The sequence below is a fragment of the Anomaloglossus baeobatrachus genome, chromosome 2 (genome assembly GCF_048569485.1).
Source record: "Anomaloglossus baeobatrachus isolate aAnoBae1 chromosome 2, aAnoBae1.hap1, whole genome shotgun sequence".
NCBI classification, from domain to species: domain Eukaryota; kingdom Metazoa; phylum Chordata; class Amphibia; order Anura; family Aromobatidae; genus Anomaloglossus; species Anomaloglossus baeobatrachus.
The window spans coordinates 708,892,636-708,913,990 of record NC_134354.1 but is presented as its reverse complement, the minus strand read 5'-3'; the positions used below and the strand labels follow the sequence as shown (position 1 = coordinate 708,913,990).

General features: G+C 43.8%; 1 protein-coding gene across 1 annotated transcript in view; it reads left to right on the top strand.

Annotated features, from left to right (window-relative positions):
* Window positions 1-10,049, top strand: part of NHLRC3 (NHL repeat containing 3) — a 42,342-nt gene extending 32,293 nt beyond the window's left edge. The window contains exons 7-8 of the mRNA XM_075337308.1: window positions 1,625-1,737; window positions 7,335-10,049. Of these exons, the coding sequence (XP_075193423.1) occupies window positions 1,625-1,737; window positions 7,335-7,560 (339 nt within the window). The 3' untranslated portion in view covers window positions 7,561-10,049. The remainder of the gene's footprint in view (window positions 1-1,624; window positions 1,738-7,334) is intronic.
* Window positions 10,050-21,355: the final 11,306 nt, after the last annotated feature.

Here is a 21,355-nt window from a genome sequence, read left to right as displayed (position 1 = left end):
TGGAAAAATCCGCAGGAATAATTGACATTTTCCACAGCTGCAAATACTGCAGCATTGATACAGCACTCCCCAAATCCCATAGGGGATACCATGGGGAGTTTCTGTAGATGCGTAAACTCCCAAAATTCCGCAGGTATTTTCTCCCATGGGCACATAGCCTAGTATATTCACACAATGTTTTGGTTTTTTTTCAGGCAGACAAAAACATTGATTTTTTTTTTTTTTTTTTTTTTTTAAGCATTCTTCTCCCTGATCAGTTTGAAAGACTTTTTGAAGTATTTTGGACAGTTTTTTTTTTCTTTTCTCATGTCATTTTCTGCGGTCTTCTAATTGGAAACTGCCTATTTTGGAGCTAGTTCCTTCAGGAGCCGATCTACAAAAAAAAAATGACCTTGATTTTCTTTTCTTCCTCCAGGTGTTTTAAAAAACCTAGAGCAGAAAAAAAAACACTCAAAAGACTAAACCTATAACCAGCAAAAAATAAAGGAGAACAAAGCGGAGTTAAATTGTGCAAGAACAACAATCTTTATTGAAAACCTGCAAATAGTTAAAAACATAGATAAAAACAGAATGCCTGGAGGGTGATACAAAAGTGCCTGTGTCACGCCACATAGGAAGGGAATCCACACTATGTACTGTTAGATGACCCGCTCCATATTACTTGTACAGCAGTTTCTGCTCTCGCACCCTTAGCTGTCCTCTATGACCCACTCCATATTACTTGTACAGCAGTTTCTGCTCTCGCACCCTTAGCTGTCCTCTATGACACGCTCCATATTACTTGTACAGCAGTTTCTGCTCTCGCACCCTTAGCGGTCCTCTATGACACGCTCCATATTAGTAGTACAGCGGTTTCTGCTCTCGCACCCTTAGCTGTCCTCTATCACCCGCTCCATATTGTACAGCAGTTTCTGCTCTCGCACCCTTAGCTGTCCTCTATGACACGCTCCATATTAGTAGTACAGCGGTTTCTACTCTCGCACCCTTAGCTGTCCTCCATGACCCTTCTCCATATTACTTGTACAGCTGGTTCTGCTCTCGCACCCTTAGCTGTCCTCTATGACCCGCTCCATATTACTTGTACAGCTGGTTCTGCTCTCGCACCCTTAGCTGTCCTCCATGACCCTTCTCCATATTAGTATTACAGCGGTTTCTGCTCTCGCACCCTTAGCTGTCCTCCATGACCCTTCTCCATATTAGTATTACAGCGGTTTCTGCTCTCGCACCCTTAGCTGTCCTCCATGACCCTTCTCCATATTACTTGTACAGCTGGTTCTGCTCTCGCACCCTTAGCTGTCCTCCATGACCCACTCCATATTAGTAGTACAGTGGTTTCTGCTCTCGCATTCTTAGCTGTCCTCCATGACCCTTCTCCATATTACTTGAACAGCTGTTTCTGCTCTCGCACCCTTAGCTGTCCTCTATGACCCGCTCCATATTACTTGTACAGCTGGTTCTGCTCTCGCACCCTTAGCTGTCCTCCATGACCCGCTCCATATTAGTAGTACAGCGGTTTCTGCTCTCGCACCCTTAGCTGTCCTCCATGACCCTCCTCCATATTACTTGAACAGCTGTTTCTGCTCTCGCACAATTAGCTGTCCTCCTTTTGCCTATTTCCTTGCAGATATGGGTGGCAGATCGTGGAAATAAAAGGATACAGGTATTTGATACTGTTGGTGGAGAATGGATTGGAACTTGGGACTCCTGTTTTTCGGAAGATGGTCCATACTCAGTCAGGTATATCTGGAGATATTGTATACACACAAAGTCCAATGTTGGAGTCATTTTATTTAAAGGGAATATGTCAACAGATTTTTTTTCTACCTCATCTGAGAGCAGCATAATGTAGGCAAAGATTCTGAGTCCAACAATGTATCAATTAGATTATTGGCTGAATTTTTAGCTTTAGTCATGTAGCTGAGCCCAAGGAGCTGTCCTGCCCAAACCAGACTTTCTATATAGATTGTAAATTGACAGTGAGGTGTCAATCACAGCAGGGGGTGTGTCTGACTGCCCTCCACGAGTTTCTAGTCCTGTAATGACAGGGATTCTGTTGCCTAAATAACCATAGCAAATAAACAAAAGTTCAGACTGTGACAAAACCATCATACCTGAATTTTCTGTGTGAACCCTTGCAGCTGGCTTCAGCTTACATAGCAAAAACATGCTGACAGATTACCATTAAGGAGGATCTTTCACTAGATTTGTTGTTTTTAAGTGGAGTACCTCCTCCGGTTGCCGCTGTTCCACTGATTCTGGTACAGTGTGTCTTCTGAGCCCCTTTTGATCCAACATTTTGCCTGTGGGAAATAAAGATGCAAATTTTCACTTCAATCAACTGGGTGTAGACCACTAAACTTTTTGGTGGGCATTTTCTTTTTCTCCTCTGACGCTGTCAGTGAAATCACATCCGCACCCCCAGAGAGGTTCTCTGGTACATGCCCAATTGAATAAAGGGAACATTTGCGCCATTATTACCAAGGGACATAACTTTGAAATGGAAGAGCACTGGAAATAAAGATTGTTCCAGAATCAGTAGAACTGTTAAGCGGGCTTTACACGCTACGATATTTCAAGCAATTGCTGGCAATATCGTACGCAAAAGCACCCGCCCCCGTCGTGCATGCAATATCGTGTGATCGCTACCGCAGTGAACATTATCGCTACGGCAGCGTCACACGCACTTACCTGGTCAGCAGCGTCGCTGTGACTGCCGAACAATCCCTCCCTCAAGGGGGAGGTGCGTTCGGCGTCACCGCGACATCACTAAGCGGCTGGCCAAACAAAGCGGGAGGGGCGGAGATGAGCGGGACGAACATCCCGCCCACCTACTTCCTTCCTCATTGCGGGCAGGACGCAGGTAAGGAGAGGTTCCTCGCTGTGTGTGACACCGCAAGAGCGATGTGTGCTGCCGCAGGAACGACGAACAACATCTATAAACAACCATTAACAATTTTTGGTTTTAGGACGACCTCTCCATGGTGAACGATTTTCACCATTTTGGAGGACGTTTAAGGTTGCTGGTTAGTGTTACACGCTGCGATATCGTTAATGACGCCGGATGTGCATCACTAACAACGTGACCCCGACGATATAACATTAACGATATCGTAGCGTGTAAAGCCCCCTTAACAATTGAAGGAAGCAATCAATTTAAATAAAAAAAAAACAGTCAGACGTCCTCCTTAACCCATTAAGGACTGGGTAATTTTTCATTTTTGCACTTTTGTTTTTTCCTTCTCTTATTCCAGGAGTCACCTGAAAAGGCTGGGCACCACCTATATTCCTGGAAAAAGCTATGTGCTAAGTACCACAATTATCCAACACCCTCAAGAAAAAAGTACATTAAAGGCACCATGCTTATATATAATGAATAGACGATACCTGACATGGATCTATGTTGTACAAAAACATGTAAAGATTTTATTCATATTAGAAGTGGCAATCAAACAGACATTTTAAAATCATTTAAAAAATACAAATCAGCTGTCATCCTGAATAACCCTTCATAATCACATAAAGTTCTGAACTAAGGGTCCCTGTGTATACCAATGAAGCTTTAATGCCAACACACTACAGCTACCTACATCATATTATAATATATAGGCTTATAGAGAAGTTAGTACCTTTCAGTGTCTTATATATAGTGCACTAGTTCCCAAATAATCATGCCACACTTTAAATATCAAAACCACCATGTGTGAGGGTAGGCCTGCTGGGCTATAGGCCCAGGATCAGATGTAATAAGATTATCTGTGTATGTAAATAATCACAATATAGATGCCGTTGCATAATTATCTGTGTGCCTATATGACAATCGCATAGACGCCATAATGTGATTCTAAGATGTATTTACAGTAAAGGTACTGTCACACTTGGCGACGCCCCAGGGATCCCACCAGCGATCTGACCTGGCAGGGATCGCTGGAGCGTCGCTACATGGTCGCTGGTGAGCTGTCAATCAGGCTGATCTCCACAGCGATCAGAGATCAGCCACCAGCGACCCGTGTAATGACGCTGTGCTTGGTAACCATAGTACACATCGGGTTACTAAGCAAAGCGCTTTGCTTATAGTTACCCGATGTGTACCTTGGCTACGTGTGAAGGGAGCAGGGAGCCGGCTTCTAGAAGCTGCGGACGCTGGTAACCAAGGTAAATATCGGGTAACCAAGCAAAGCACTTTGCTTGGTTACCCGATGTGTACCTTGGTTACCATCATCTGCAGAAGCCGGCTCCCTGCTCCCTGCACATTCAGATCGTTGCTCTCTCGCTGTCAAACACAGAGATGTGTGCTTCACAGCGGGAGACCAACGACCAAAAAATGGTCCAGGACATTCAGCAACGACCGGCGACCTCACAGCAGGGGCCAGGTTGTTGCTGGATGTCACACACAGCGACATCGCTAGCAAGATCGCTGTTGCATCACAAAAACTGTGACTCAGCAGCGATGTCGCTGGCGGTGTCGCTTAGTGAGACGTGGCCTTAAGGTGTTAACGGAGATAACGAAGCCAGAATGAACAATGGACAAAGGTATTCATAACACTAGTTCTGACCAGCTGGGATGTGAAGCTGGGGCTTTATCGTTACTCCTTGTCCCCGTCACAAGGTCAAATGTTGAATTGTATAAATGTGAATGACTTACAATATACGAATCAGAAGACCATTGAGCTTCTCCCGAATAGAGTGTGGTTATTGTTCCTCATACATACATCTGCGCAGATTGATTTGGACTCTCTGTGACCCTGAAAAACCCAATTTGCGGATTTTCTCTAAATTCCCAACCTTGACACATGTAGCTTAAGGCCCATTCACACACGACTTACCAGCGATCCCGACAACGATACGACCTGATAAGGATCGCTGGTAAGTCGCTGGGAGGTCGCTGGTGAGATGTCACACAGTCAGTCCTTACCAACGATGCAGGAACGATCAGCGACCTGTATAACGATCTTGGCGGGCGTTGAGACCGTGTTAGGAGGTCGTTGGTAGGCGTCAAACACAGCGATGCGTCCTGCCCAGCAAGACATCACCTTTGAAGAAAATGGTCCAGACCATTCGGCAACGACTAGCGATCTCACAGCAGGGGCCTGATCGCTGGTAGGTGTCACACATAACGAGGTCGCTGGCGAGATCGTTGCTGCGTCACAGAAATGGTGACTCAGCAACGATCTTGTTAGCGATCTCGTTGTGGGTGACGGGGCCTTTAGATACCCAACCCTCCATATCTATCCTGGGGGTACTTGAACTGAGCACAATAGCTCCAGTGCTGCTATGTCCAGGCAAAAAATAAAACAAAACTGTATGTCAAATCAAGCCCGTAGCCTGAGGGTTAGGATCGCGTTGAAAAATCCCGACGCATTGCGCCAGTCAGGCTCACTTCATCAGGAGACTGCCACTGGATAGAATGAGGGAATATATATACAGAACCCTGGACATGTCATTGTCAAACCAGTAAGGTATTGTCTATTCATTATATATAAGCATGGTGCCTTTAATGCACTTTCTTCTTTGAGAGTGTTATTCCAGGAGTCATCATTTTTTTGTTTTTTAGTGTTTATTATTATTGTACAAATTCCATGGTCTACCTAGCGTAAATATCAGGTGTTAACTAATTGTTGAACTTTGCCTTCTGGATATATAAGACATGCCTTCTGCCATTATGCATTTCGGCAGTTTTCTTGGCCGAGAGACCGCTATTGATGAGCTGGATGATGCTGTGTCTCTTTTCTTGGGAAATCTTCTTCATAGCTGCTCTTCAATTCAAACCAGTGACCTTTCGCTTGGGAGTCAACCTAATAACACATTAAACTATTAGGGAATGTGAGAACAGGTTGTAATTTGTAGTATACGGGAAGAAAAAGATTTTTCCCTAAACAGAAGCAAAACAGTAACAATGCAGTGACATTACACGAATCTGCATAACTAATCATATGCTAAATAGTTGTAAGTCAAATTTCAGTATGAGATAGCCAAGATGATTGTCTATAAAATGAAGCTAGTTTCATATTCAAACCTGTTGTGGATGGTGAGATATGGCATGTGAAACTGAAAAAGGTCAAAACATTGTTACCCTTTTGCTTATCAGTGTGTATTCCATGAGCTGGAATCAGTTGTGTAGATACTATACACTGTTAGTTAGCAAATAATTCACCCAGTAGTGAAACCCACTGTGGCATCAATTGACAGTATAGCTTATTATCCTGACGACTAGGGTCAGCGGAGTGCTGTTTGTGACAAGTGTTTGCAAGGTTAATGAGCAAAATACACAGCACAAATCTGCCGCCAAAATGCTTTGAAGAATTAAAACAGCAAACCAAAATTATCTTATTCTAAATCCTCATATTATTCCCGCCTTGTGGGGCTCCAAATTGCAAGACACTAAGAGAGGTACATAGAAATACAAGACAAGTGCTGGATACATTGTGCTTTATCTGCTCTTAACCTTTCATAGAATTAAAAATTAAAGAAGTTATGAGAAGCTAAATGAGATGTCAACGAAATACCGTATTTTTCGGTTTATAAGACGCACCAGATTATAAGGCGCACCCCAAATTTAGAGAGGAAAAAAAGGCGAAAAAATGGGGTCTGTCTTCTAACCCGGTAGTATCTCATTTCAGGGTGGGTGGCAATGGTGGTGGAGCAGTGTCACAGGAGGTCGGGGTGGAGGTAGAGCAGGGCGATACTGAAGGCGGTGCGGCGGGTGTCTCAGATGCTGTCGGCAGTGCAGGATTCAAATAAACGGCACCCGGAATCAGCGCGTGTGCAGATTGAGCTATCAGGTCAATGACGGCCAAGATCTCATCTGCACGCGCGCCACCTCTGGGTGCCATTTTCCTTAAGTCAGCTGCTGGGAGATCAGTGGGCTGGAGGCAGCACGTGCGGAGATGAGATCTTGAGCCGAGAGCTCCATCTGCCAACGCGCCAACTCCGAGCACCGTTATTTGAAGCCCTCACCATCTGCAGCACAGCAGCCCTAGCACAGTCGCCATAGCCCCAACCCAGTCGCCGCAACCTCAGCACAGCCACCACAGCACCCACAATCCCAGCACAGCCACCATAGCACTCGCAGCCCCAGCACAGCCACCGCATCACAGTGCATTGCCCCCATTCCCTCCTACCTCTCTCAACCACCTCCCGGTAAACTACATTCGGGTTATAAGACGCACCCCTCATTTTCCTCCCAAATTCTTGGGAAGAAAAGTGTGTCTTATAATTTTAAAAATACGGTAAAAGTCAGCTCTTTCCCAGCTTATAGTCTGGGGATATGTTCTGTAGCTCTCTATTTGGGACCTGAAATAAGCATTAAAGGATTTTCTTGTATTTCCTCCTTTTAGGTTTACAGCTGACAAGAAATATGTGGTGGTGGTGCAGCTGAATATAAGCAGACTGCTACTCTTGGCTGCACCTCCGATCGGGGCAATTGGAGAGTGCAAAATCGTCAACACCATCCAGATGGCTGATGGGGTCCGGCCTCATCTTGTAGACGTCAACATCAAAACCGGTGCCATATATGTTGCAGAACTTGGTGCTGAGCAAGTTCAAAAATACGTGCCCCTTTAAGAAGCTCTAACGGGGTCATAACATTGTGACGTCGTCATATTGCCTGTTATTTTGGTGGCATTTACTGTTCCTTATTCTGTTCACCTAAATGTTGGTATTTTGGTTTTCATGAATATGAATTAATGTAAGTAAAGTATTTGTGTATGTAACGTTTCCATTTCCCCTCATATTGAGGGAAGTCCTCGGTTGTGAAGCTGTAGATTTTTTTTATTATTATTTCATGCATTGTATCTATTCCATGAATTTCACATTGAGTGCTCTTGTTTTCAACATAAGGCCTCCTTCACACGTCTGTGAAAATCACGCACATTTTTCACGGACATGTCAATGGTGCGTATTGCCCTCCGTTTGCCGTGTTTATGGCACAAGTGTGTTATCCATGATGACACACAAAGAACGGGAACTTTCTGCTCACCTGTCCCTGGCGTCGCTGATCTTCGGTCTCCATTCTTGCCGACTCCCCTCCGCTGCTGCTGCTTCCGGCCCGCAGTGGAGTGAATATGCAATGAGCATAATGAGCGGGGGTCGGAAGCAAGTGACAGCAGTGACAGTGACAACAGTGCTGGAGAAGGCGAGTACAGAAATTATTTTTATTTCACAGGCATGTGTGTTTTCTCCGGTGCGTGTCACACGGATCACATCCGTGCGGTCTGTGTGACACCCGTGATGCCGGAGAAAAACGGACATGTCTACATGTGGAGCACACCGGCACACGTATACTCCACATGGACACACGGTCCATGGCAAAACACGCACGTGAGCACAGACCCATTGATTTTAATGTGTCTACTTGTGCTCGTGTCTCTGGCACGTGAGGAAACGGACCAAACACGTACCGGACACACGGACGTGTGAAGGAGGCCTAAAACTGTCTGATATTCCAAGTTGTAAAAGATGAACTTAAGATGCCTGAATACTTGCCAAACATGTAGGCAGCAGCTATCTTCTCGACCCTACCATACATATGAAAGCTCAGGTCGACTCATGGGTTCTCTATGATAGGGGTCCCCAACCACCGGTCCGCAGATCAAGACCAAGCCATTGGGGGGTCTTTTGCCAGTCCGCGGCACCGCCACAGACCAGCACTAAACACTAACAGTGTGCTCTGCGGTAGCTGAGAGCACACTTTGTGGGGTGGATGCTGCTCGCCACCCCATCATGCCCCGCATAATGTTCTCTGCTGGGAGTTGTGACATTTAAAATATCCCGGCTCCCGGCAGAGAACATTATGCAGGGTGTGTTGGAGCGGGGCTGCGGGATGGCCTCAGTAACCGCGCTCCTGGCACAGTGCATTATGTGTCGTGGCTGCTGTCATAGCTCATGGTGGGGACCTGGTCTACAGCGCTGTATACCGAAGTCCCGCCAGCACCCCCACGTCAAGACAGTGTACTCTGTTAGTATTCTTACCCTTGTGTAGGAGACAAGCCATCTCTGTTAGCCTGCAGAGGAGGCCAGTAACCTGCACTTCGAGCAATACACTTATAGAATCAAAAATCCATCTGTTCTTGGATTTTTATAAGCAATATATTGTACATTTGCTTGATTTTACAAGCGCGTTGAAAATTTACCAATTTATGGATATGAAAAAACTCCTTTAAATCACTATCACAGTATCCTGACAATGGTTCATCTACATGGAAAGTCACTGCCATACACATCAGATGATTGTGGGATGCTGCCGAAATGGACAGGTCCATATTAATATATGGGAGAGAAGATATCTTTCTCCTTATACATAATGATGAGCAAATATTATACTGGAATATTTTGTTGTACGGACTGTTATATTGATCTCTGTCTTAAGGTCTTCTCTGTCCTTTATAAATACAGATAGAATTCCATGTAGTTCTATGGCTGTTTCCCAAACTCCAGTCCTCAGACCCCAACAGATCACATTTCAGGATTTCCTTAGCATTGCACATGTGGAATCATTATTGAGACAACAGAAATTGCCGTATTTTCTCTCACCCGAGCAATAGTAAGGAAATCCTGAGAACCTGACCTATTGGGGCCCTGAGGACTGGAGTTTGGGAACCCATGTGCTATGGTTTGTGCTGTATAACGTGTCTCATGCTCCTTTCCTCCGCTATTTATAAAGGGCGATTTGATTCTATATATGTACGGCCAGGGAGCATGCTACATATTGTAATAGGAAGAAATGCGTGCAATAATATGATTAAGGCTAAAAAGGGAACCAGTCAGGAGCCTTATGTCCCCACTTACACATTAGCACGAAACTTTGGCCTATCATGCGGCTGACAATCTCCCCCATACACGGGATCGCTCACTCACTTCTGTGTTCTTTATGAGAAAGCCGCCGACTGACATCTCTGCTAGCGGCTTATCACCAGAGAAACAAAGTGAAAAGCTAGGCGAAACCGGACATGTCCGATAGCCATCTTCCCCAACAAAGGGTTGGCCGAAGCCATCGATATCAGTGGGTGAGGCCAAAATTAGTGGAAAAAGCTAGCAACCATCTTGGAAAAACTCTGAAGCTTTATTGTGAAAAATCCATAAAAAACATACAGTGGATAAAAAGCTCAGCATGTAGACAAGGGTCTACGGATTTCAGGCCTAACATAGAACTGGCCCTTTTCATGACTAAGGGCCAGTTCTATGTTAGGCCTGAAACGCGTAGACCCTTGTCTACATGCTGAGCTTTTTATCCACTGTATGGTTTTAATGAATTTTTCACAATAAAGCTTCAGAGTTTTTCCAAGATGGTTGCTGGCTTTTTCCACTTCTCTTGTTCATCGCTATTACACCAGGGTCCGGCCTGATGTGCCTGGCACCATCCACCATTTGGGATACATATAGGTCTAGGTGAGCTGTGATAACATATTCCTTTTGAGGCCAAAATTAGTCTGTGTATGGGTGCCTTTAGGTTAACAAAGACAATACGGCATTGTATAGGGAGGTAACAACCAAGCTCAGCCATGCCTTTATGGCTTCTATGTCTCTGTTATCTGCAGCGCTAAATAGACATCAATCAAGATCATGGGGGTGGAGCTAGGCAGGGACAATTTTGATAGCTCCGCCCTCAGTGCACTTGATGATTTTCACAGACATTGATGGTCCATTTGCGGTCAGGATGACATGGTTCAATGTGTCTATTATTACCCTGTTACAATGGTTATGTCACTAAACCTCCTGACTAGTTGCCTTTTAAGTATTTTGTATTTAATTTGCTATCTCCACTTGATAATGTATTTAGATCCTGTCCGGTCATAGGATTGTCCTGTGTGGTTCAGCTTGTTGTAAATAACTATGTTGACATTTCATTTCTTCTTCTTTTTTTAGTGAATACTCATTCTCCTGGGGAAAAATTCCATAAATTGAACGTTTAAGAAATAAAAAATAAAAAAATGAAATTTGTTTGTTTCATTTTGGAGTAATGTGAGGGTCCAGTCATACAGGTTGATGACATTGCACCGATGGGGGTTCGGCTGCTTTGACTTTCACCAATTCCAAGAACAAAGGGATCCCATTCCCAGTCCTCAGCAGCAAGTGGCAACGGTTACATGGTGATGTCTTGTGCAGTCACTTTTGCACTGAGAAAGGATCCTGCATTCCAATAAAATACAGTGGAACCTTGGATTACGAGCATAATTGGTTCCGGGGGTTTGCTCTTACACCAAGTTACTCTTATATCAAAGCAAATTTTCCCATAGGAAATAATTGAAACAAAGACAATTCGTTCCACAACCCAAAAATATTTACAGTATTTATACAAACTTATTACAGTAAGGCCGGGGCCACGCGGGGCACTACTGCGATGCTCGCATGACACTCGGCTCGCGCTGGCGGCACAGCAGGAGCCGAGTGTCATGCTAGTATCCTTGCGACTGAGGTCCGACTGTGCGAGCGGACCTCAGCTGCGGGGGGTGGGCCGGCCCTGCAGAGGAGCGGGCTGGCACGGAGGAGGGGAGGGAGGGATTTCTCTCCCTCTCTCTTCCGTAGTCGACTATTGCCATTCTTGCACTGCACTGGCAGTACAACGGTGTACCACGAGTGCAGTGCGATTTTTTTTTTTTTTTTTTTTGCCTTACAATCGCAGCATGCTGCGATTGTTTTCTCGGTCCAATTAGGGCTGAGAAAATGATCGCTTATGTGTGCGAACACAGGCTAGAATTGGTCCGAGTGGAATGCGATTTTTTTATCGCACTCCACTCGCACCGATTTTCTCGCCGTGTGGCTTAGGCCTAATACAATATAATGTACTGTATTCATATACAATTATTACAGTACACTAATACAAAATACTGTACAGTGAAAAACATAAAACAAATTTAAACTGTACATTAGCTTATAATAGAATTGTTGGTGTGCGAGAGGTACAGTATAAGCAATGTGCTGTCTGTACTGGTTATCAATAAGAAAATACAATACTATAGCCACAAATGCAAATTGATAGATATGCTATATAGTATATACTGTACAATGGTATACTGTATACAAAATACAGTACATATGTACAGAAGGTTACCTCTAGAGCGGGTCAGTGCGCAGTGAAAGGACAGAACCGGAAGTGTGTGCAGCGAGGATTTGCTCTTCTTGCAAAGCATTGCTCTTAAACCAAGTTACAAATTTTCAGAAAACTTTGCTTGTCTTGCCAAACGCTCTCAAACCAAGTTACTCTTAATCCAAGGTTCCACTGTACAATGAAGTTTGTGGGTATAATGTGAAAACAATGTAGAAAAATTCACAAATTCTAAATACTGTTGCAAGGTACTGTGTAGTCTGGTGGGTGAAAGTTTTGCTGAGAGATTCCCTTTAAATGTTAATTCTTGCTACAGAAATGATCTCTTCCTCATGTTTCTGCTAAAGAGGAAATAAGTAGAGCTCTAGGCACTGAAAGGCTAAGTGCAAAATCCTTCTGAGGTGATAATTAAAATCAGCGCTAATGTAAAGTGTGACAGTTCTGATTATAACGGCAATTAAAAGTTTTGCACAAGTTTGTATGTGTATAACTATGCCTTCATTTAAAGGGAACCTGTTATGTCTGATAACACTATTAACCGGCAAATATAGGGTTAATCTGCAGGTTAATACCAATATGAATTTACCCGCCTGCAGTACTAAGTGTGAAACCTGGGAGAAAATATTCTTAATTTCTCCCGAGAGCCACCGACTTTCAGTCATGTAGCCGTACCCAAGCTTCTCAAGTGCGCCGCGGCATCCTAGCGCCATGTCCCTGCTCCCTCCTCTTTCCTGAATGGCTACCCCCGTGCTGCACAGTCCTCTGTTTACCTGCATGGCCATCCACGTGTAGTGTGGTCCTCTGCGTCCCTTCATTGCCATCCAGATGTAGTTCAGTCCCTAGCTGGTCCCTCCCGTGGATGCCCACATGTGTGTCAGACGTCAGCTCCTGCCTAAGTCCTAGATCCTGCGCATGCGGCACGGGGTTTCCTGGTCTCTAGCCTAGGGAGCACGTGTGCTTGCTTCCTGTCACCTTGCTAAGGTGTCCCCAGCCTATCGCTAGGAGGCATCTGCTAATTAAGGGTCCCTCTTGCTGTTGTGAGGAGCCAGAGAAATGCAGTAGGATTCTGCTCCTTGCCTGTGTGTTGGTCTATCTTCTGGTCTCCCACCGTCCAGCACCAGTCCTGCATGCAACCAGTTCTGCTCTGCTGTGTCTGTCCTGCCTGCTTCCTTGGACTTGTCCTGTCTGTTCCCTGGTACCAGCTTGTATCCTGCACCTGTGTCTGTACCCGCCTGCACCTGTCATCCTGTCTGCCTTGGCTGTCCTGGTTGCACCCGTGTCCGATGTCCTTTTCCTGATGTTCCGTGCTTGGTGATTTATGCCTGATGTCCTGTGTTGGTCATCAGTACCTGATCTCCTGGACTCTGATGACCAGGTTCCTCCAGCTGTCCTGTCCCGGCTGCACCTGTGTCCTGTGTCAGATGTGCTTTGCCGGTTCTGTACCTGCTTGTACAGATCGTGTTCCTGTTCTGCCCTGTTTGTCCTGCCAGCCCAATTTCTCCTGCCTGTGCCCATCCTGTCCATTACTTGACCCTGGTCCTGCTGTCTCCCTGATTCACTCTGCTGCCAGAGTCACGGTTACTGAACACCAATTTTTATGAATAATTAGAGAAAAATACTGCTAATAGACCGAAAGACTAATTTCTCTAAAATCAATTTTTATTTATAAATATTAAAATAATTAAATCAAGCCATATTTTTCATATGCAGCTATATCGGTCAGTGAGCACACACCCGGTCGTGCAAAGCTAGATGTACAGTCATGGCCAAAAGTTTTGAGAATGACACCAAAATGATATTTTCACATGATCTGTTGCCCTCTGGTTTTTAATTGTGTTTGTCTGATGTTTACATCACATACAGAAATATAATTGCAATCATATTATGAGTACCAAAAGGTTATATTGACAGAATGAGTTAATGCAGCAAGTCAATATTTGCAGTGTTGACCCTTCTTCTTCAGGACCTCTGCAATTCTCCCTGGCATGCTCTCAATCAACGTCTGGATCAAATCCTGACTGATAGCTGTCCATTCTTGCATAAGCAATGCTTGCATTTTGCCAGAATTTGTTGGTTTTTGTTTGTCCACTCGTCTCTTGATTATTGCCCACAAGTTCTCAATGGGATTAAGATCTGGGGAGTTTCCAGGCCATGGACCCAAAATCTCTATGTTTTGTTCCATGAGCCATTTAGTGATCACCTTTGCTTTATGGCAAGGTGCTCCATCATGCTGGAAAAGGCATTGTTGGGCGCCAAACTGCTCTTGGACAGTTGGGAGAAGTTGCTCTTGGAGGACATTCTGGTACCATTCTTTATTCATGGCTGTGTTTTTAGGCAAGACTGTGAGTGAGCCGATTCCCTTGGCTGAGAAGCAACCCCACACATGAATCGTTTCAGGATGCTTAACAGTTGGCATGAGACAAGACTGGTGGTAGCGCTCACCTCTTCTTCTCCTAATAAACTGTTTTCCAGATGTCCCAAACAATCGAAAAGGGGATTCATCTGAGAAAATGACTTTACCCCAGTCCTCAGCAGTCCACTCCCTGTACCTTTTGCAGAATATCAGTCGGTCCCTGATGGTTTTTTCTGGAGAGAAGTGGCTTCTTTGCTGCCCTCCTTGAAACCAGGCCTTGCTCAAGCAGTCTCCGCCTCACAGTGCGTGCAGAAGCACTCACACCAGCCTGCTGCCATTGCTGAGCTAGCTCGGCACTGCTGGTAGTCCCATCCCGCAGCTGAAAGAAACAGTTCGTGTTTGCTGGTCCTTCTTGGGTGCCCTGGAGCCTTTTTTGGCAACAATGGAAACTCCTTGAAGTTCTTGATGATGCGATAGATTGTTGACTGAGGTGCAATCTTTGTAGCTGCGATACTCTTCCCTGTTAGGCCATTTTTGTGCAGAGCAATGATGGCTGCACGTGTTTCTTTAGAGATTTAATTTAATCGTATGAACGTATATCTTACCATCATATAAAAATAAACACCAGACAATAGACAGTGATTGAAAAATATTAAAAGGATAAAAATCAAATTTGACTATCAAGATTTTCTATATTTTCTATATTTTCTTTCTATTTTTTCTTTAGAGATAACCATGGTTAACTGAAAAGAAACAATGATACCAAGCACCAGCCTCCTTTTAAAGTGTCTAGTGGTGTCATTCTTACTTAATCATGACTGACTGATCGCCAGCCCTGTCCTCATCAACACCCACACCTGTGTTAATGGAACAATCACTAAAACAATGTTAGCTGCTCCTTTTACGGCATCAATGCAATGATGTTGAAATGTGTTTTGGGGGTTAAAGTTCATTTTTTTAGCCAATATTGACTTTCCAAGTAATTGCTGTTAAGCTGATCACTCTTTATGACATTCTGGAGTATATGCAAATTGCCATTAGAAAAACTTAAGCTGTAGACTTTGTAAAAATTAATATTTGTAGCATTCTCAAAACTTTTGGCCATGACTGTACTTAAAGGGAGTATTAATCTAGGAGGTTGAGGTATAGCCCAAGATGATTTTACTCGTTAAAGGGATGTCGCTGTGATGTATATATTATGTATATTGTCTTTTCCTCCTCCTTGATTGGCTTAAACATTTTATTGGGCGATATTTATAGACCCACATAGCACTTGGGTGGCATTCTCCTGATGAAGCCAGCTTGACTGGCGCAACGCATCGGGCTCTAACACTGTGACTCCGGGATCTTATATTGCAACCTGGGTAACCACTCCTTAGAAGCTGTTGGGACTTTTTTTCATTATTTTTGGCTTTTATAGCCTTTGCCATATACTAGCTGATGATAGTCTCAGGGCTTCTAGCACTAAACCAGGTGTAGTATATATACATTTCAGTGTAGATGGGGTATACATTTGAACTTGTATAGAGCTCCCAGGCAGGGTGCAGTATTGTTGTTTGTACCCCAAACACTTTCTATTATGCATTGATATGATCCATGTAGGAGACCGTGTTTAGTGTTCATGTATGTTTTTAAATGTTTTTAAAATTGTGAGTGTATTTGCCACCCCTTTATCAATAAATATTGTATTGTTTGCACGTATCAAGGTCTATTCCAAATTAATTATTTCATTATCTACAAAGTCTGGTGCCTTTTTGTACCAATTTTGGTGTCTAGTCGATTTGATAGGTACATGACACATGATTTTCTAATTATTCAGGTGGTGCCGAGTATCCCTCTTTGTACTAGGGATAGCCGACGTTGAGCGAGGGCGCCCAAAACTGTATGGCGTATTAACCTCCGCGGCTAGGAAGGCGAAAGACTAGGGTTTTATGACCTGGCCCCTTTTTATACATCACAGCGACATCCCTTTAACGAGTAAAATCATCTTGGGCTATACCTCACCCTCCTAGATTAATACTCCCTTTAAGTACATCTAGCTTTGCACAACCGGGTGTGTGCTCACTGACTGATATAGCTGCATATGAAAAATATGGCTTGATTTAATTATTTTAATATTTATAAATAAAAATTGATTTTAGAGAAATTAGTCTTTCGGTCTATCAGAGTCACAGTTACTGCCTTTGGAGTGGCACCTGGCGTTCTGCCTTGTGGCGGATGTTGAGTCAAGCTCCTCCCACAAAAGCGATAATGTTCACTACGGCAGCTATCACAAGATATCGCACGTACGACGGGGGCGGGGACTATCGCACTCGACATCGCAGCATAGGCATGCGATGCCGTAATGTGCAAAGCCGGCCTAAGACAATAAGGGCTTAGGAAGAAAATAAAAGCAGGGAGGAAATAAGACAATGGGCTTCTCCACAACAACAACAAGCATAAAACAACACTATCACCAGAAGGACTGGGACACACCAGCAAACAGACCAATACAGCATAAGACTATAGTCGGCGTGGGAAGACAGATTCCACCTTATTAAAAAGGTGAGGAGTAACTATGATAGGTTTCCAACAACATGTGATCCCAGAGGTAACCAGCAGGCTTGCAGAGTTTAACTCTTGCCAGCCTGACCATTAATGAGCACACATCTGGTCGATGCCTGAGCCTGCCTGTGTGGGCTGTTCTCCACTTGTGTACCGCTTCCGATGCGGGAGAATCGGAAGCGATATACTAATGACCCTGTGCTGCGGTGTCCGCTGAGGATCATGCGACTGTGATGTGATCTTGCGATCGCATCACAGGAATGGTGAAGATGGAGGGAGCACTTTCTCCCATCTCCTCTGCTGTCTGTCTCTGTGTGCACCGCACTGCAGTCGCATAACATGCAAGTGCAGTGCGATTTTACGCACGCGTGAGCTGAGACTCGGTGTATATTGCAGCATGCTGCGATTGTACCAAGAGCCCGATTCATGTTGAGAAAAAACGGGACAGATGAAGCTGTCTCATTGATTAACACTGGTACGAGTGCAATCCGATTATTTATCGGATCGCACTCGCACAAGAAAAATCACAGATGGAAAAGCGCCCTGAGAAACCACAGTGTGGAGTGTCAGAATCTGTCGTGTGAACAGCATCTCATGAAGCCATGACATTCGACGAGATTTGAGCAAAACTCCATGTGACACCCAGAGTGGATTACTGCAAAGGGGGGCGGCCATAACAAGGAGCAAGATCCGGCACTGCAGCCAGGACACGTGATTGACATATATAACTACAGTTTCTTATCTTCACTTGTACTATTAATCTTTGGAGAAAGAAATAAAATAAAACCATGTGAATTATGAGTTAATGGTATTTGCAATTAGCAGCATATATCCATGTTTTCATTTTCTTTCTCTAATATTTTTTTTTAAAAGTGAATATACGACAATAAAACCCAGACCCTCTGCTGATGATCTGTAAAGAGAGGGACATGTGACCACTTCAGCCAACCACTGGCTGTACCACGGACATGTTAGTCCAATGAGCAGTGACTGGTAGCAGCGCTCACGGGAGGTACACAGAATGGCGCTGGATCGGAAATGTGTGTATTACTTATTTCACGATTTTATAACATTCTGAGACCTTTTTTTTTAAAAACAATTGCAGTGGCCAAAACTCAACTTTTTCAATAACATTTTTTATTGTTTCTATGAAGGTTTTAACCCTTTTATGCCACATAATTTAGCCTAGTGGCGTGATCTAAGTACATTAGCTCGCTAACTTCTGTTCCCTCTTTGATGGCTCTGCACACTCCTAAATGCAGTTTGCTAATATATTGTAACTGGGAACTGAAATAACCTGAAAAAAGAAAACAGAACTCTTATTGAGTACAGCTTCTGTATTCAAGAGATGGCGAAGGTCTTCATGACGTGACTTGGGATCCACAGCAGAGCAGGATATGGAAGTGTATATCCATAACATGGTGTCGTGGTGCAGTCCAAGGCTGAAAGTTTACCATATACTGTATTTAGGTTTTATTCTCCTTTCCAGTTTGGTGTTATTTGTCCGCCTCACTAGGGGGCACCAGACACCTGTCATCTCACATTCGTATGAGGATATAAAATTATGTAAATTCAGACACTTTTATGTGAACAGTTTCTTTGATTTCCTTGATGTTCTCATCTTATGTCACTTATTATATATCAAGGTGAAGTTTGCAAACAGAGATAGTAATTAATTTGACAATATTCATATATTTAAAGAGGCTCCCGGCGGAGGTATAAATAAGATTAATTGAAGTGAGTACATGATGCACTAAAAGTTTAAAATAATAAATAACAAGAACAAGGGTTGTACATATATGCAGACTGTGAGCCCTCGCGGCCAGGGTCCTCTAATAAATAGTAATTATATATAGAGAGGTAGCATCAAATGTTATAATGTAAGATATATTTATATAGCGCTGTTAATTCCACAGCGCTTTGAATACATTACATACATTGGCAACACTGTCCCCATTGGGGCTCACAATCTAGGTTCCCTTTGAGTATGTTTTTGGAGTGTGAGAGGAAACCGGAGAACCCGGAGGAAACCCACGCAAACACGGGGAGAACATACAAACTCCTTACAGATGTGTCCTTGGAAGGATTTGAACCCAGGACCCCAGCGCTGCAAGACTGCAGTGCTAACCACTGAGCCACTGTGCCGCCCTAAGATGTATCATACTCGCATTTTCTGACCAACCACTATCTTCACCAGTGATGGCAGGCCAGTAAACGCTGAGGCCAGTGATTAGCGGCAGCAGTCACATGACAATATGGGACGTAATTCCTTACAAAACGTATACAAAGACCATACAGAAGACCATCATATCTATGCTGAAGCTGCAAGGGACTTAAAGAGAACCAACCAGCAGGATTTTCATGTCTAAAGTAAAGCCAGTGCTATACTGGTGCTAGGATGCTGAATCCAAGCATACCTTCAGTCCCGAGATTGGATGGTTTACTCCAGTAATATGTGCAAGTAAAGTTACAGAAATGCACTACTTGATTGACAGGTGCAACAGGAACGGAATATGTGGGATGGGTCTTGCTATCTATTTCCGCCCCCTTCTGCCTGGTTGTTCTCCCCCGTCACCACAATGTCCTGTATCCGTTTGGTTCAGTTGAAGGCAACCTGTCACCCTCAAGTAGACCAAATAATTAAAGCACTGTTCCAACATTGTTTTTCACTTCAGCTTTGGAGTGGTGCTTTAAATGTAAGTTCCCTGCCCCTGTCTTATACTCACCTGCTACCATCTTCATCTGTTTCTGGTGTCGCTCCCGTCGGTCTCCAGAGATTTGTAACCTGCCGGCAGCTCCAGCGTTTCATGGAGTGAGCTGGAGGTCAGAACTCAATACAAGTCTATGAGAGCCTCTCATAGAGTTACATTGAGAGCTTGTAACGTAAGTTCTGACTTCCGACCAGTCAGAACTTATAGGCAGAAGATGGTGCCGTAACCGGAGTGGCACCAAAAAAGGATGAAGGCAGCGCCAGGTGAGTATAAGATCGTGGACAGGGGACTTAGACTTAAAGCACCACTTCAGCACTAAAATAAAATAATAAAAACGCTGAAGTGGTGCTCTACATATTATGAAGCAAGTTTATAAAATGTCTCACTAACCCGTTATTGTTAAAGTAGCCACCGTTTCTCCTCTGTGGGTCCCAAAACACTTCCCTCTGAGCATGCTAATACCTTGATTTAAGGCCGCTGAGTGTTTTCTGAAGAGATGAGTCTGACGGTTTTTCTCTCTACATCCCTGGACACTCCTCTAGATTAATAATTGACAGCATGACGCTCCGTGCCTGCACACTGATTACTGACCTCAGTGCCAGCGCGGTTCACTGTCCTCACATCTGTCCTCATCATGTTTTTGCGCATGCGCGTGTAACTTGTACTGATGATCCAAGACACAGAAAAAGATCACACATAATGATGGCGCATATCAAATAATTATATTTGAACAAATTATACAAATTTTATTGGGTCCAAGGCACTTGACATACACAATTATAAAAACATTTAAAAGACAAAGAGAACGACCTCTATGATGATAATCAAATGCTCCAAGATACAATAATCAATACATAAGTTGGTACAAATCCCTCACATCTAGATGTGAACCCTTTGTATTTACTTTCATGGAGTCTTCTCTTTACTGTTGACTTAGAGACAGATACACCTACTTCACTGAGAGTGTTCTGGACTTCAGCTGATGTTGTGAACAGGTTCTTCTTCACCAAAGAAAGTATGCGGCGATCATCCACCACTGTTGTCATCCGTGGACGCCCAGGCCTTTTTTAGTTCCCAAGCTCACCAGTCAATTCCTTTTTTCTCAGAATGTACCCGACTGTTGATTTTGCTACTCCAAGCATGTCTGCTATCTCTCTGATGGATTTTTTCTTTTTTTTCAGCCTCAGGATGTTTTGCTTCACCTCAATTGAGAGTTCCTTAGACCGCATGTTGTCTGGTCACAGCAACAGCTTCCAAATGCAAAACCACACACCTGTAATCAACCCCAGACCTTTTAACTACTTCATTGATTACAGGTTAACGAGGGAGACGCCTTCAGAGTTAATTGCAGCCCTTAGAGTCCCTTGTCCAATTACTTTTGGGCCCTTGAAAAAGAGGAGGCTATGCATTACAGAGCTATGATTCCTAAACCCTTTCTCCGATTTGGATGTGAAAACTCTCATATTGCAGCTGGGAGTGTGCACTTTCAGCCCATATTATATATACAAAAACATGTTCAGAAATACAATTATAAACAGCTAAAATAACAAAACTTGTGTCACTGTCCAAATATTTCTGGACCTAACTGTACGTGGTATTGAACAATTCAGTACAATAGTTAATGATATATACCCAGTAGAATGAACAATACCATAGTAAATCAATAGTCAATACCATATGTAAACCCTTAAAGACACTGTGGAATAG